The sequence below is a fragment of the Aythya ferina genome (assembly GCF_964211825.1).
Source record: "Aythya ferina genome assembly, chromosome: 1".
NCBI classification, from domain to species: Eukaryota; Metazoa; Chordata; class Aves; order Anseriformes; family Anatidae; genus Aythya; species Aythya ferina.
In genome coordinates, this window is record NC_140296.1 from 146,144,652 (window position 1) to 146,161,189 (window position 16,538).

A 16,538-nucleotide genomic window follows, 5' to 3' on the forward strand; every position below is an offset into this window, starting at 1 on the left:
CAGGAGCCTTACAAAGCACCAAAGAAATTCAGTCAGTGTACTGAACAAAATTGTCACTGATAGGAACAGCTTTTAATGTGGACTTTTCTTTGCCAGCTGAGCTCATCGTGTGTCCTGCATGGTCCCAGGTACAACACTGATAACACGTTGTAAGAACCGGTGTATGCAATAGCACAGGAGAAGAAGCTCAAAATAAGATGCAATTCCCTCTTTGTGTGTTTAAGTACTACACATGGTGCATATTTACACTAACTGTCCAAGTAGCAAGCAAACCCTTTCTGTCCTCCACCTTTAGTTTAGAGCCCCTAATCCTACCCCAGGTTCAATCATCTGCAGTTAAAATGGACGATGCTAGTAGGACCTACCCAACATACCACAAGTGGACTTTCCCTTTTTCCTTTCCTTGCTCCACATCCTTATACCCAAAAGGGAAAAGGTTGTTCAACGTTTTGCTCAGTGAGCGCTTAAGATCTTTAAAATCCATTATGAAGACTGAGTCACGTCAAAGTGCTTGGCTTTTGGTGCACAGCACACCCAAATTCTTAATTTCTCTCTACACTGCTCACCACATACATTACAAAAGTAATTTGCAACAAAAATGGAGTTCACTGCTTCTCTAAGCATCACAGCTGTAGCAATAATCAGTACGTGTGATTTAGGCATACATGAAAAACATACACAACTAAAAAAGGCTGTGTTTGTACAGAAACCAAAATACCACCTCTACAGGTTCCTAACTTTGTCCTTTCAGCTGCCAATATTTCCTGTGAAGAGTCCTGGAACTAGAGGGGGAAGGAAAGCAAAATAAAGCAACCCACATGCTTTGCTATAAGATGTTTATCAGGTCCCTTTTCTATGAAAATCAGTCAAAACTCTCCCACAGAGCTCTCAGGTAGCTGCCAGCTGCTAAAGTAAGAAGCCAGGTTTCTTCGTTCTTTCAAAACAGCACTTAGGAGGCTGTGGTAACTTAGAGAAAAGGACAGAACTACTTTTGCTCCTCAATGTGCTTAAAAGGCTGTTAAGAACCTATAAAAATATGTCAGGATTAATATATATATATATATATATACACACATACTACTTCTGTATTCATTAAAAAACATGTACACACATACATATATACATTTATATATTTAGACATATTCTCTTAACAGCACCATGTGGCACTTTCTGGGATACTCATATTTTTCTGATGACCTACAACATTTTACTTCTTCCTTGGCTTTCCCTTTCCTTTTTTTTTTCTTTTTTTTTTTTTTAATTATTTATTTCTATCCAATGTATTGCTTTGCTTTTTAAATACAAATTCTTCAGTCTCACCCAACATACCAACTCCCATCCTCAGAAAATATGTGTTCTCCAGTGTCAACTGAATTTCACCCTCCACAATAGACGTGCAAATAGAGCTTATGAAATAACTGAAAAGACATCCCTTGCTCTTCACGTTCTGCACTATTCATTGAAGAGTTTAACAGAGGCACTTTTTGCATGCATAGCCAAGTTGAATCATGAACTTGCTCTGTATCTGAAATGAAATTAGAGATGCGCTACACATCTCCACCCGTACCCAGACAAGTGGTGAGAACACGAGCATTCAGCAAAACACCATCTTCTTCACCTCTTTCCTGCAGTAAAAAGGAAGACAGCGCCACTAGGCAAACTAAGCCACACAAAGCATGTACCACAGAACCTAATCTTGATGGGCAAAAAAAAGAAACCCAACCAAAAACCAAGGCATACCACCCTTACCATCATGTCAGATGGCAATCACACTGAAAACAGATGTGTGTGCTGCATCGTCACTTGAAACAAGCCTGCAGGTAAGACATGTAAAAGCATCAAGGGTTATGCTTATATGTATAAGCAGAACAAAGAGGCTGTCCTTGCCTCCTCAAAGTTCACTTTCCAAGGAAAAGATAAAATGGCTAGAGAGGGACAGAACGGGAAGCTTAAGGAGACAGCAACAGACCACTCGTCCAAGTGCTTTGCACATCTATCAGAAGAGACAACTCAGGACAGCGTAACACTAGAAGACCCCTAATGTCTCCAAGTACTCCCCAGCTCCCATTAAAAAAAATCCCCTCTTCAGCTGCTTCATGGATTTCAGCAAGAGGGCTTGAATTTGCTCCTTTCAGTCCATGACAGACCTCGCAGTGCCTCCCAACGCAGCACCCATCACACGTTAATAAGCGGCTCTCAGTCAGAGCAGGAGCTATGCTCACACCAAAGGCCTGCGTGTGCCAAGCATCCAGCCCTCCGCCTGGCCCCACCAGCAGCAGGATGACTGCTCCCTTGTCCTTACAGGGCCTGGGCTCGTGTAACCACCCGTCAGACATAAGACACCTTCACAACACCCGAAGCACTCAAATCCCACCTCCCCTCAGCGAGGCGAGAGCCCGCAGCCATGACAAGCTGACACCGGGGCCCTTGAAATGGCCTCCACAAAGAAGATGCTGTTTGACTGCCAGACTGGGGGCCTTTTTAAAACATCAGGAAGGGGAAATTAAATAAACGGGGAGAGATACAGAGCGAAATAAAGCAGCAGCGATACATGGACATCTCAATGCACGGCAGAAGCGGCCTATCATCTAACGAAGCCTCCTCCCCTCCAAGCAACCCAGAACCCACCCAAGCCCCTCACATTACTTGCAGCACTACCACAGTTGTTAGGACAGAAACAGGGACACATTGTTCCTCTCACACCTAAAGAAAGCAAGGTCAATATCCTCTTTTCTGGGGAGAACTTCATAGTTTTTAAACCAGAATCAGCTTCTCACATAAACCCAGTCAGGAGGTATCTCAGGGTTACAGGCTTTGCTTCAACCACTCTTCAGGCTGAGACTGCACAAAAACACAGTTCTCGGTAGTTTTATTTTGTTTACAGAGAATAAAATGTTATTTTTATAGCATCACCCTTAACACATGTGGGAGCGAGATGCTGAAATAGGGGCAAGCTCTCAAATGCCAGCCGCCGAGTTGATGTTCCACAAATGGGCTTTTATTGCCTCCACAGATTTGCTCATGCCTGACAAAAAAAAATGTTCTGAGAAGCAAAAGCCACCATAAAAGAAGATAAATTCAGTCTTTCTAATCATTCCAATCCCTATATAGGATCCCCCATCACCTTTCCGGGCAAAGTACACTTTGCACTGTCAGGGAGGTCAGTAGAAAAAAATTATATATATATATGTATATATATATATATATATATTTGACTTACTGACAAGAGGTGCAGACTAAGGTGGTGACTGGGATTTACAACCTTAAAGCTCAACAGTATAACGTGCTATGAAAGATTTATTTTTTTTCCAGATATGTGACAATTACCCATAGAAGCACTGTGTTCAATTTAAACAGTTCTCTCTCGGCACTCTGAATTTTTCTCCCCACACGGATGCTGTGAAGGCACATCTGCATTAAGGCAGCAATCGGGCTTTGACGCACATTAAAAGGACTTAATGCTCACAGCAAATCACTAAGTGAGCATGAGCTCCCAGTGCAACAGTTCAGCTAAAAGAGAATGAGATCACTGGTTCCAGAAACAGCAGGACTGGAAGTGGGAACAGTTATTCCCCTAATATTCATCATCTGGGACATTATTCCAGGGAAATCAGCTCCCACAGTCACTTTATACAGAGTTTTGAAAAGGAACTGCAAGCGTTCCTTTGTTTAGAAAGGAAACGCAAGAATAGCTCCCTGTCCAGAAGATACACCATATAGGGCAGCACCAAAGTGCAGTTCATTTAAACTGTATCCAAGCAGAAATCAAGAGGGAACATAATCACAGCCTACAAACACCTGGGGAAAGAGGTTTCTGAGCACAGATGGTTCCCTACTCCAGCAGGGAAAAGGCCATAAAGAGATCTTACATGTGGAGCTGGAAGCTAAAGAGGGTCTGACTGCAAATACGGTTGTCAGTTATAACAGTAAGCGTAAGTGATCACCAGAATGCCTACCTCTAAAACAAAACTAACATTTTTCTGACACGCTGATGCAGAAGTAGAAGTTCCAGCTTGATTCAGAGTGACCTATTGAGATTTTGGACCTCAGACATATGGAAGGTCAAAAGTCTTTTCATCCTTTCGAACTGCAGATGCTGATAAAGCCTGATTGTTAACCTTCCACATAAAAATCACTCAAATACAAGTTATCATCACCAAACAGCTTCCTCCCCATAAGGAAACAAACAAAAGCAAAAAATGCACATAAGAAAAAAAAGTAAAAAAAAACAAGTGCAAATCAAGTTGCATTGGCATGCACTCATAAAAATTATCGGTATGTTTTTCAAGCATCTTTTCCAATCACAAATGAAATTATTTAAAGAAAAGGGAACTGGACAAAGGCAGCGTAGAAGAGATTCCACTTCCATTGTTCACATCCCATGGATTTGGGATTGGGAGAAAAATATTGTCCGAATTGTCCGAAGCAGGACAATGCATATAAACTATATACATATAACCTATTATACATATAATAAATACATGAAATATCAGTTATACATATACTATATATAAACATATCTATTAAGTATGTATATTCGTATAAAAAGTATGAAGACCACCCTGAGCCTAAAGCCCATGGGTACCTCCTGTGCAAAAAGGTGGCACGCGGCAGATCACTGCATTGCAGACTCTACACATAAGGAAGCATTTTCCTGTACAAAGCGCTGTCTGGGATGAGGGCTGGATTTGTCATTGCCAGGCTATTTGCACTGGAGAAGTGGGAGCCATGCACAGTGATTTTGTGGGTGTTTCTTTTTCTTCTCCAAACCATGTAGGGAGATTGAGTTGAAGCTTACAAGAAAATTTTGGCTTTAAAAGCACATTGCAGGAAAACATAACCTCAACAATAAAAGTTAAAAACACAACAATACAGGTTATATTCTGGGGCCAGCCCCAGCTTTGGCACAGGCAAGCATAGAATAGAAACATGCCATTTCTGCAGAAATCACTGTCAAACCTTTAGCCAAGGCAAGCTGCTTCAAATCCAAGTGCAACTTCAAAGCATTCCTGAGAAGGAAAGCATGAACAGGAGGGCAGGTGGGGACCAAGACAGGCCTCAGAAGCAGAGCCTGCGGGGGACTAGGAAAGGAAAGCACCCAGCCACCTGGCCCCAATCTGAGGAGAAAAAAACAAGTAAAGGACTAGTCAGCTGTTCACTCTCTCACCTCTGCAAGGCTCACCAAGTGAAAAACAAACAAAAAAAAACAAATGCACCCATTGCTAGCCACTGCCTGATCATTGTAGCTTATCCCAGTGGATTAAAAGCCCCACACAGATGCTGCAGCCCCTGCCCTGTAGGTTTTCACCTACTGACCTAACAAGTCCAAAACAAGAGGCAGCTGCTGTCCCAAGGAGTTTGTCCCTTACAGCAGACAACGAATGGTGAGAGGGCAGGGCTGGACCCCAAGCCATATAGGAGGCTAATCACAATCACTGCTGAAATTTCTGGCTCACCTTGCTTGCCTTCTTTTCCAACCACTGCAAAGACAACTGGAGAAAGACATGCACCAACTGTAACAGAAAGCTTTTCTTCCCTAACCATTTACAACTACTGGAGGCAAACCTGTGCCCTGAAAGACCCCGATGGGTCCAAGAAGTTTCACAGAATCACAGAATTTCTAGGTTGGAAGAGACCTCAAGGTCATCGAGTCCAACCTCCAACCTAACGCTAACAGCCCTCCACTAAACCATATCCCTAAGCTCTACATCTAAACGTCTTTTGAAGACTTCCAGGGATGGTGACTCCACCACTTCCCTGGGCAGCCTGTTCCAATGCCTCACAACCCTTTCTGTAAAGAAGTTCTTCCTAACATCTAACCTAAAACTCCCCTGGCTCAACTTAAGCCCATTCCCCCTCGTCCTGTCACCAGGACGAGGGGGAATTTGTTTCCTTTGTTTCCTTACCCACCAGCCTTGTTCTCAGTCTCCCCTCTCAGCTTCTTCATATGTTCTTCCAAGAAGCATTTTTCACTTCATAAGAATCCACCATGCATCCTCAGAGCTACTCTGCAGTTATGTCTTAAAAGCTGGGGCTCACAACCAGAAAGCAGAAACCTGCTGTGAGCAGGGCAGCAGCCAGTGGTGCTGTCAGTACCTGGGATGCAGTCTCCTTTCTTGTCCTCCCCTGGATCCCTCCCCAAGCCAGGATCCTTACTCACCGACTGGTTCCAGCAAACAAAAGTGTATGGTCAGCCAGCTGCAAACAAGCAGACCTATAAACCTTTCTCTCAAGTATCTTTAGTCTTAAAAGTTTATGCAAAATTGAATATAAGAATAGATTCTGGGGAAAAAAAAAAAAAAGGCAACAACGTACCAGATGTCTTGCACACATCTGCTTTAAAATAGTTACACCTGCGAGCGCATTCATAAGCTGGAGATTTCAGGACTGGTGCTTTCAGAGAGTGCACATGTTAGCAACAACCTGTGAGTGCTTGAAAAAGCTCTTCTGCACAAAGCCAGGGAAATAATCTGAATACAAACAGGTCAGAATGAATAATTGGGAAAAACTGGCACCTGGACCTTGATCTTATGAACACTTATAAACATTTTCACCTTGCAGTCAATGGGACTTCTCAAAAGAGCTGAGCCTGGGCTGACACACTTGCCAGGCTTTATACCTCCAGCACTGTTTTTTTCTGTTGTTGTTGCCCTTTTTTTTCTTTTTTTTTTTGACTCTTTAGCTAAGATTGCCCAACAGGACGCTGCTCCAGCTGCCCCAAGGTGCTGCTCCCATGGGAGCCCCCAGCCTTGGCCAGGTTGCAGGACGCACACCCACAATCACCATCTGCAACACACCCATTGCCAAGGAAACAAACTTCAGGCTATTTTTAAAGGCAGGCAGGCAAGGACACCAGGACCATGTCAAAAAAGCGCCCTCCCGGCTCCCCACAGCCCTCTGTGGGGTCATCCACCTCCCTCCTGTCCCACCTGAAGGCTGGGCCAGCACAGGGCTCACCAGCCACCTCCAGCTCTCAGATAGCACCCAAGGGCTGAGCAGCAGATTAGTCTCACGCAATTAAAATGCACTGAGTTAAAAGCAGCGACGCACTGGAAGCCAGCTGGCGTCTAAATATACCGAGGCACATTGCACTTGAGACTTTACCTTTGTGGCAAGGAGCTAGCAGCTCCAGGTTACACTGACAGAACGCTGCTGGCATGACAACTCCAGCAGGGACCAAAACAGGTGCCTTTGCCAAGTACATATTCCCTACTCGTACAGGCTAAGGGGTCTGGCCCTAGAAATCCCTCCTTTTCCCCTCCCCTTGCACGTTCTCCCTATTTGCCTGCCCATAAACTCCCCCTGACAGAGGGGCCAGCAGTGCTGCACACCCTGGGGATCCAGCCACCAGCACTCATTGCTAGGAGAATTACAAAGGGTCCAAAAAGAGAGTTAGAAGAAATGTCGCGTTATTGACTTTACTGTAAAACAAGGACAAAGCCTGTTTACCACATGCGTTGTACAAAACCCTAGACCCTTAGTCCTCTGGAGCTAAAGGTGAAGCTCTGAAACAGCATCCAAGCTCCGCTTGATCACTGTGTGCCCTCTTCTTTTTTGCACCACTCCCACCGCAGGTAAGTGCCCATGCATGCACACACGCATGCAAGAACCTCACGTGAGCCTCCTCATCAGCCTGTTTCTGCCCTCAGTCCTGCAGGGCTGGATCCATGGAAATGATCATGGAAACACAACAGCAAGAGCTCAGCAATCTGCCCAGTGGGGTAGTTATTTGGAGAGGCTGGATATTTTGCACATTTTTTGTATTAGCCCCTTTGCCAAGGGAACTGGAGTTCACCAGGGTTGCCAAGAGCATTGTGTGCCTCCGCTGTCTAACAACGAAGATGCTTTCAATCTTCAGCACCAAATCCTGCAGTACTGCCACCTGCAAAATACCCCCTCTCTCTCCCTCGTGGGCTCAAGGACTGAAAAATTATCAGCATGATGCAATTTGAATATATATTTCAGACATCCACGTTAACTGTAACACTGTGATTTCCTCAAGTGTTTCTCTGAGCTTCAACATTTTGAAGTCAATACATATTGAAAGGTTCATGAGAGTCATTCCAGGGTGAAGATTAAATAAAATCCCAAACACCAAGAACAACTCCTCCTCCTCCTCCTCCTCCTCCTCTCTTACGAAACACTGCAGAATGAGCAGAAGATGAAATACTTTCCATTCATTTTCTATTTTTAAACCCACTTGTTAATGTTTCTTGGCTTTTTAAAATATCATTTGACTAGAGCTCTATTAATTACCCAGTAGTCTCAGCAGTATGAATTTCTTCAGGATTTTTCCCCAAAGGAAACTCCCCTCACTTTTAGCCTAGTTTGGAGCTTCTCTCCGTTAACTTCTGGGGAAGCTTGTTTTCTGAAGTTTCTTCTGCTTGTTCTCCTGCCACAATAAAAGTTTCTATCATCTCCTGTGTGTATTAATTTAAAGATATTCACATAAAACAGTTTGGAAATACAAAAAGGGAAGGCTTTATGTATATGATGTTTCCAGACCATCTCTAAAAACCCGGTCTCACCTTGAAAAGCCTTCTCACAGGTTTTACTTGTTGTCCTCAGCGAAACACAGCCAAACTTGTGAAATCTGCAGCAGGCCCCACCTTGTCTGAAGAGAGTGTTTTGGACTACAAAACTGTCAGCCTTTGTAAACTCATGACCTGGTGGATCTTCATAAACAGCTTAGCCTGTTAATGCTCAGACATAAGCACTAATCTCTCTCTGCCTTTTATTGCGATGTAGCTTAGTACTCTACTGCATTTCACTGTAAACCTCATGTTGAACACATAAACAGATCATTAGGAGTGCAATTCTGCCACATCGAGTACTCCTAAGAGATGCCAGTTATTCATGTCCTCACTCCTCCACCAGCACTAGCTTTTAACTTGAACTCCCCTCCCTGCCAGCAGGTATCTTCATACCAGAACAAACAGGTTGGATCCCATCCTCCCACCGTTCCTGCATTTCCATTTTTTTCCCCTCCAGATGTTTATAACAGCTGAATTAAACATGACTGCTAAAAAATGCCAGCAGCGTTCATCATATCCTGTGCATCACCATTTCCCACAACATTTATAATGCTGCAGTCACTGCCTTCACAAAATCACCAATGGCTTCTTGATGCTTTTCATTCTTTGCCTTTGTTTTCTTCTTTTCTTAGAAGTAAAAAGACAAAAAAAAAAAAAAAAAAAGAAATAAAAATAAAAAAAAGAAACAGGACTTCAGCAAGACAGCTTTAAAGACTGGAGCACCTGAAGTTGCATTCCTGCACATGTATTTAAAAAATAAAATAAGATGAGCAAGTTTTCATTTGGGGATACCAGAAAGCTCCACATACTCACTACTAAAAATAACTTTAGTTTAAAGGGAGGGGGGTGTTTTTTATTAAACCTGAAGTGATGTAGGTTGGAAGAGACCTGTGGAGATCAGCTTTCCCAATCCTTTGCTCAAAGCACAGCCAGCTCAGATGAGATTACACAGGGCCTATTCTGGCTCAGCCTTGGATACGTCCACAGACAAAGACAGACTCTGACACCTGTTCAAGCATTTGACCCACTCGTGGTGAAAAGGGTTTTCTTAGCATCCAACTGGAATTCCCCTTCTTGCAACTTCTATTGTTACTCTTGTGCTATCAGTGTGTATCTCTGAGAGGAGCCTGACTCTGTCTTCTCTGCATCCTTGCATCACAGAGCTGTAGACAGCAATAAGATCTCCCCTCTGCATTTTCTGCTGAAGACTTCCTTACATGTCCCATTCTACAGTACCCAGACTTTACTCATTTGGTTTATTGATCTCCATTTATCTTCAACAGCCACAGATTTGGACACACGGAAACAAGTGTATTTTTGGACCTTCTCCCATTTCTTTTGGATGAACACTTCAGTTTTAATTCAATACGTGAACAGTGAGAAGTTAGTGATTTCTGTTGAGCACAATTTCCTTGTGTGTGGACAAGTTTCTTTACCCACAATGCCCACAGACTTAAAGAAATCCCCTCCATAACTTCACTGTAGGTATCCCAGCTAGCACAGAAAGTCCACATGCACCCTTGGTGCATCACCACCCCACCAGGAACATTTCATTACTCCATCACCATGGCAAGCAAATGAGGACTCAGTGGAACAACATGATTTTTGCACACATCAGTACTACCTTCATTGAAGTTGTCATCGGTGGAGATGTGGGTGAGGGGAGACTGGGGCCGGGAGTCCCCACACAGGGAATAGCTGTGCTCTGCCTGGATGAGGGGCGCCGGGGATGCTGGAGACAGCTCCACCTCCATCACTTCATTCTTCTCAGACAAGAAGGGATCGTTCAAGAGCTGGCCTAGGACATCTGGAGAAAACTCATCCAGGAACTCTGTGAAGTGCTGTGGAGATAAAAGGGGGAAAAAAAAAAAGTCTATCTCCTTGTCTGTCTGTCTTGTCAACAACAGGAGAGCACTGATCAGAAGAATCCTAGTATCTGCACCAGGCATCTGTGCCAGCCAGCAGCAGGAACTACCAGCCCTGCTTACAGACCTGCTGCTACAATCACTTCTTCCAGTTGAAAAACTACAGCTAGAACAGCTGTCCTCTCATAGGCATACACTGAAACAGAAAGGTCTGTGATTAACTCACAACAAAAACGGAAAATAGAATATTTTTTAGTAGCCATACCCTGAAGCAAGCTCCTTGTTCGCCCCAAATGTACTCAGCACGCCACCACCAATGTGCTACCACATGTCACCAGACAGCATGAAAGATCCTGCAGGATTTATTGTCAGAATGCTTTGTGTGTGGAATCGAACATACTGGGTTAATGTTCACTGAAGTACAGAGAAAAAAAAAAGGAAACGTACCCCGGCACAGACCCTCTGCCACTGCCAAATGACAATTCCTACTGCCAAGACCAGGCGATGTGCTCTAGCAAAACGGGTCCACACACGTCTCCAGACAAGCAAGCAATGCATTTGCTATGCAGTAGATTTCCTGGCCAATTTATATATCTATTTCAGAAGTAGCATTCCAGCTAGGACAAGAGCACTCATCCAGTTTCTAGGCCCCACAGCTGGAGCTCCTGCCAGCCAGTACTAATTACCACTTTATTTATTACACTGGGTGCATTACACTGACAATGCATAGTATGTCTGTGTGCACCACAAATAACTTTGTGCTTGTTTCTTATTCAAAATGAGCACAAACCAAATCTCCTGATCGTGGTCTTCTTCCTTGAGACCCCAATGCAGTTCCCATCAATATCCAACAACTCTGTGGCTCTGTCTGTTTTCATTTCAAATGTCAGAAGACATCTTGGACAGACCAAGAAACTGCATTGCAAAAAACTATTCCTGCTCATCTTATTCACACAAAGAATTCTATTTTAGTACAAAAATGTTTGTACAATGAATTATAACAAGCTTTTCCAAACAATCAGGCATTATCTACCATTTTATATAGGAGTCTTTGTCAGCTGGGGCACAGTCCTAAGTCTGTTTGATTTGCTCTGTTTTTGCAGGCAGTATTGATCTTGGCTCTTCGTCTTGCTCTCTCCTGCAGAAACAAACACTGAAATTCAAGATCTGACTTCCTGTAGGCTAAATTAAGAATTAAACTAGTCAATATTGCATGAATCCACGAGGGAAGCGGTGTGCTTACACCTCTCGCATGCACATTGCACAGCTCCAGCAGCATTTGTGGCCTCAAGGCCTGATGCTGGAAAACACTGAGCTCAGTCATCTCTTACAGAGCCCATGATACATTTGAAGGGACACCAGCGCCTCTTCCAAGATGCTCACTAATACTAACTGGAACTTCTTTCAAAATTAGAAAGGCTTCAGTCAATTCTGACAGACACTGAGGGAAAGAAAATATTTACTAAACATAAGGCAACAAACAGAGAACCACAGTTACTATGCACAAACAACAAGCTGGCTAAAATAAAGCATTTACAAATGGCAAAATGGATTCATAGTCTTGTATTAGCTTGCTGTGAATGATAGCTGTACTAAAATTCTCAGACGACTCAGCAAGAAGGTCATCACCACATTAGAAAGGCATTTTTATTTTAATTTCAATACGCAAGGACTCACTCTTCACAGCCAGGACTGCTTCCCAATATCTGCAAGGCTAAATGTATAAACTACTATTCCCTACTAAGCAAAGCAGAAAGAGAAAGGATGCTCAGGACTAGCTGAATACCCTCATGTAGCAATAAGAACACTGAGTAAAGCAGGGTAAGCAGCTGTCAAAGTGTGAACAGGGGACAGTAATGCTTCCCCACCATGATAAAAGGCAAGGATGAACCTACAAAAAGCAGTGCTTTGCTTAGAAATAACTTTTTTCCCCATAGTCTACGCGCTTCTTTTCCTTCAGGCTAGTAGTAAGTGTCAATTATATTTGCTTGCATATTGTCCTAAAACTGGCTAGAACATTTCCCTCTATCTAATTCCTGCATACATTACTCTGACTGATGACTAACATAAGCTGAAAATGGGCTGCTACTGCATTTGTACACTGGTTTCAAGACACAGCTACATTACCAGCAGCAGCATCTAACCTGAGGATGTCACCCTGGAAAATATCATACCTAAGCGCTGACTTAGTCTGACACAATTCAGTTGTTCTAAATTAAAACAGACCCAGCTGAAAGACAAAGTGACCACAAGCTACTCAGCTATTTTTGGCAAATTCACACAAAGATTTCTGCTTGCTTTCTACATAACACTGCTTCAATATGGACGAAATTCGTATCAATTGCTATTTTACTTCTTCCACTTGCTTAAAGTTAGTTTAGATTTTTTTTTTCTTTCTACATGAGGAATTTTCCTAAAACCAGTTCAGGGAAAGCAACAGAGGAAACAAACATTTAACTTCCCGAAAACAGACAAAAAGAGGAGCTTGGGGTAAGGAAGGGAGTTCGACATGTTCCTCAACATGTGTCCTTTCTCCTTCTCAATTGCAGCTGCAAGGCTGACAAGCAGCAAGCTGTGAGGAAGAAAAGAAAGTGCACGTACGACAGAAGTGTCTGACAGTAAATAAATGCTCCGGCCATTTTTAAAATAGTTCTTTCATTTTGTTATCACATTTTAATCTTATTTTTAGTGATCTGTGATGTAACTTTGAACACTGACCAACAAAGAAGCCTCCAACAAGGACCACAGGCCAGACTGGTCTCAGTGAAGAGATTCAGTTTTGGGGGATCTGGACTTCTCAGTCATTAGAAAAAACAACAGTGCTTGAATCACAGGAATATTTTGTTTATACACGTCTCTACTACAGTGAACACGTGAAGCTATCTTGCTTTTTTTTTTTTTATAAGGAAAACAATAGTCTCATTGAAAGCAGCCCTGTTTGCTTACAGAATTAAAAAAGAAAAGGCATTTAAGCAGCAGCTACAGCTGAAGCTTTTAGTAGTTAGGCAGCCAGCTCCTCACAGTTTCCACCTAACCCTAAACTGCTCTCCTATACCTTTTCAAGGCACATCCTCCCATCACCAACCCTCCTCCTCTCCTCACTGTTTCCACACACACTGCAGGCATCAGCAGCCACTTCCAGAGCCGAAAAGCCACCGAACAGCCCTCCATCCTGACAGTGCAGCAACCACCCCTGCACTCAGGAAGAGGAAAGGGCAATTTCGGGAGGAAACGGAGAATTTTACACTGCCAGAAAGTGAATATACATTTGGTTGGAGAAGAAAGAAGTCCTTTGTCTGCGGCTTTCAACTTGGCATCTTTCCCCACCAAAGTTTACCTTTTTAAAAAAAAAGAGAAAAGAACACTTGCATGAAAAAAGTGCTTTTCAGAAAACAAACAAACAAACAAACAAAAGCCTCTGCAGAGAGCTCTGTTGCCAGCTTCCTGCTATCCTCACACACCACTGCCGGTGACAGCACTAATTGCAGCTACACTGCTACAAGGAGTCCACTTGAATTATTAAACTCTCCTCCCCACAGAGCAAAGTGATGTGTTCAGCTGGGATTTTAACCTCCGTAAAAAGTCGTGGATTTAGGACAGCTGTAACCTTATCTTCCACTTCCCCTTCTCCCAGAGCACTGCAAAGACAAACAAAACACCAGGGCTCGCGTTTGCAGGGGGAAAGCTGCAGCTCCACAGAGTTTCGCCGCCAACCTGCTTGGACGTGGGCTCCCGCCTATGAGCCAGGTGCTCTGGGGGAACACAAAACACCTACAGACATCGGCTCCACGGTGAGCAAACAGGAGAGAGCTCTTGCATCCGGGCACGCGGTGGATTTTGGATGGCTCTTAGAAAGTCCTATCTGGCTGCAGGCCAAGTGAGCCGCAGGCTGCAGCTCTCACAGCCTCGGACTGTTCCTGCCAGACAAAGCCCCTTTTCTCCAGCTCTGCCTAAGGGACAATTTTTTGTCTTGCTTGTCTGCTCAAATGAGCATCTCTGAGGTAAAACAGACTTGGTCAGGTTTTGGTAGTTTCGTGGGAGGGCTGGCTTCTGCAGCAGATAGCCTGAAGGGCAGAGATAGCGCTGATTATCTCAAGGTGTCACGTTATCAGGACAAAGAATGAAACAGGCGTGCCCAGGAAAATGGCTTTCGAAGAACTCACTAAAAAAGGAGTGAAGCCGAGAACCCCAGACGACATTCCGTAACTACAGTTAAATTATTAATCAAGTGACATGCTTGGCTGAGCCTGGAAAATGTACTGTGTCAAATAGGAGACCTACTACGTGCTTCCCACAAGAGTACACACAAGGTTTTCCAGCAAAGATATCCCAGATGGGAGCTGCAACAGCGGCACCTCGGCCCACCACAGGCACCAGGACCCTGCTTGCCAGCCAAGTGCTACAAGCAGGCCGTGCCCCGCACTCCAGACAAATCCTACAAGCACGCCGTGTTCTTCAAGTGTCAATCCAAGAGCAAACCGGCCTACACGCAATGTGCTGGGGCGAGAACCAGCCACAAATTTAAGATATTCCCCTCCAGGGAGTCACTGCTCCTGCCCAGCTCCCTGAGTCAGGGCAGCAGGCCTGCTGCTCCTGGAGGGATGCACAACGGGAACCCCCTGTGTGGGAGCATTGCTTCTGTCCACCAGGCACTTGGGATAAAAGTGAAGCCCACCATTGGCCTGTGGGTAAAAAACTGCCCAATATTAACCACTTGTAAGGTCTGAGCTTCAATAACAGGAGCAGGGAGCAAGGCAGAGACTGCATCCTTTCCTCTGTACCAAAGGAATACGCAGAGTGGACATCATGTACAAGGCAGTACTCACAGACAAGATATGGAGATAGGGGAGACAAATCAGTCCCCATCTGTAGGGATGTAGATACGCACCCCAGGCATGAATTTGTCCCCACCCACAGTTTCCTCTCTCCCCCTAAGTTAATTGGGAGAAGAGGGAATCATCTCTTCCACAGCTCTTTCATAGTTTGTATAATCAAAGGTGTGTAGGAGATAAAAGAGCATCACAAAAGACAGCACCATTTCCAGTTAATAGCATCAAACACCAAGAAGAGCGGCTACATGGAGATACCATCTCCTTTTCAAGGAGCCAAACACATTTCACAAGCATCTGGCAGCTGCTTATATGGTAGCTGAGGAGGTCTGACTAGGAGTCACAGCTGTTAACACAAGGCTTCAAACCCTGGGGCATCCAGGCAAGGTGCCAGTGGTTAAAGATGGCACATACGTGCTATTCTGTCTCAGTGGGCTCAGCCCTAGACTTGGTTGTATGACAAGAGCTGTCAAAGGCACCACACACAGCTCTACCTGGGTTTGAAAGTGCGGCATCTCCCTAAGTCCTGAAGCAGAGATCTGCCCTCTCCAGCTAATGAAGAACCATGCCTAGAGACGTTGCTCATGGAGGACTGCATACACAATCCTACCAATGGTGATGATGCAGCAGAGAAGTCCACGACTTTCTGCATACCCCCCCCCCCCGAAGGCAATTTCTAAAAAGCTCCCTGAACACCTGTGTTTTCTTCCCAGACATGTTGCTGGTGGTGCAGTTGGCTTTCCTGTTTCAAGTTCACCAGCAATGCCCTGGAGGTGTGAGCCAGCTTCCAAACAACCAAGACAACTGTTCTGAGCACTCATCAGCACTTGGGCATCAGTTCATTTTCACATAGATTCAAACACGAACTCTGCAGATTTTCAGGTACATTGCATCCCTCAGCTTCTTCCTCTTCTGGCAATTCTTTATTTTTGCAGTAGGGAAGCTGGCCAACACACATTTTTCTCCAAACTCAGCCACGGCTTGGATCACGTAGTATTCATCTTTGTCAGCTTTGAGAAGAGCTACCAATGGAGCCCCCTATAGCCTCACCTCCACAACTCACTCACATATACCCTTGAGGGAACAGAAAAGCTCATCTACTGGCATAGGATGCGTTGATACATCACTGTTATGAGGCACAGATCCAAGCTCCTGCTGAACTGCTCTTACAAGGATGAAAAATGAAGGACGACCTGGCAGCAACACAGTATTTTTCCAGCAGACTGATTCCAAAGATGGGGGGCTGAAAGAGAATCAAGGCCAACTCTCTCCAGCACCCCCACAAGGAAAAGAGTGGAAGAGCAGATGGC

The 16,538-nt window shown here is 44.3% G+C and overlaps 1 protein-coding gene across 2 annotated transcripts in view; it reads right to left on the minus strand.

The window, feature by feature from the left end:
- Nucleotides 1-16,538, minus strand: part of CREB3L2 (cAMP responsive element binding protein 3 like 2) — a 78,256-nt gene that overhangs the window by 28,400 nt on the left and 33,318 nt on the right. For both annotated transcript variants that reach the window (XM_084527521.1, XM_084527520.1), the window contains exon 2: nucleotides 10,159-10,375. In XM_084527521.1, coding sequence (XP_084383647.1) covers nucleotides 10,159-10,375 — 217 coding nt within the window. The remainder of the gene's footprint in view (nucleotides 1-10,158; nucleotides 10,376-16,538) is intronic.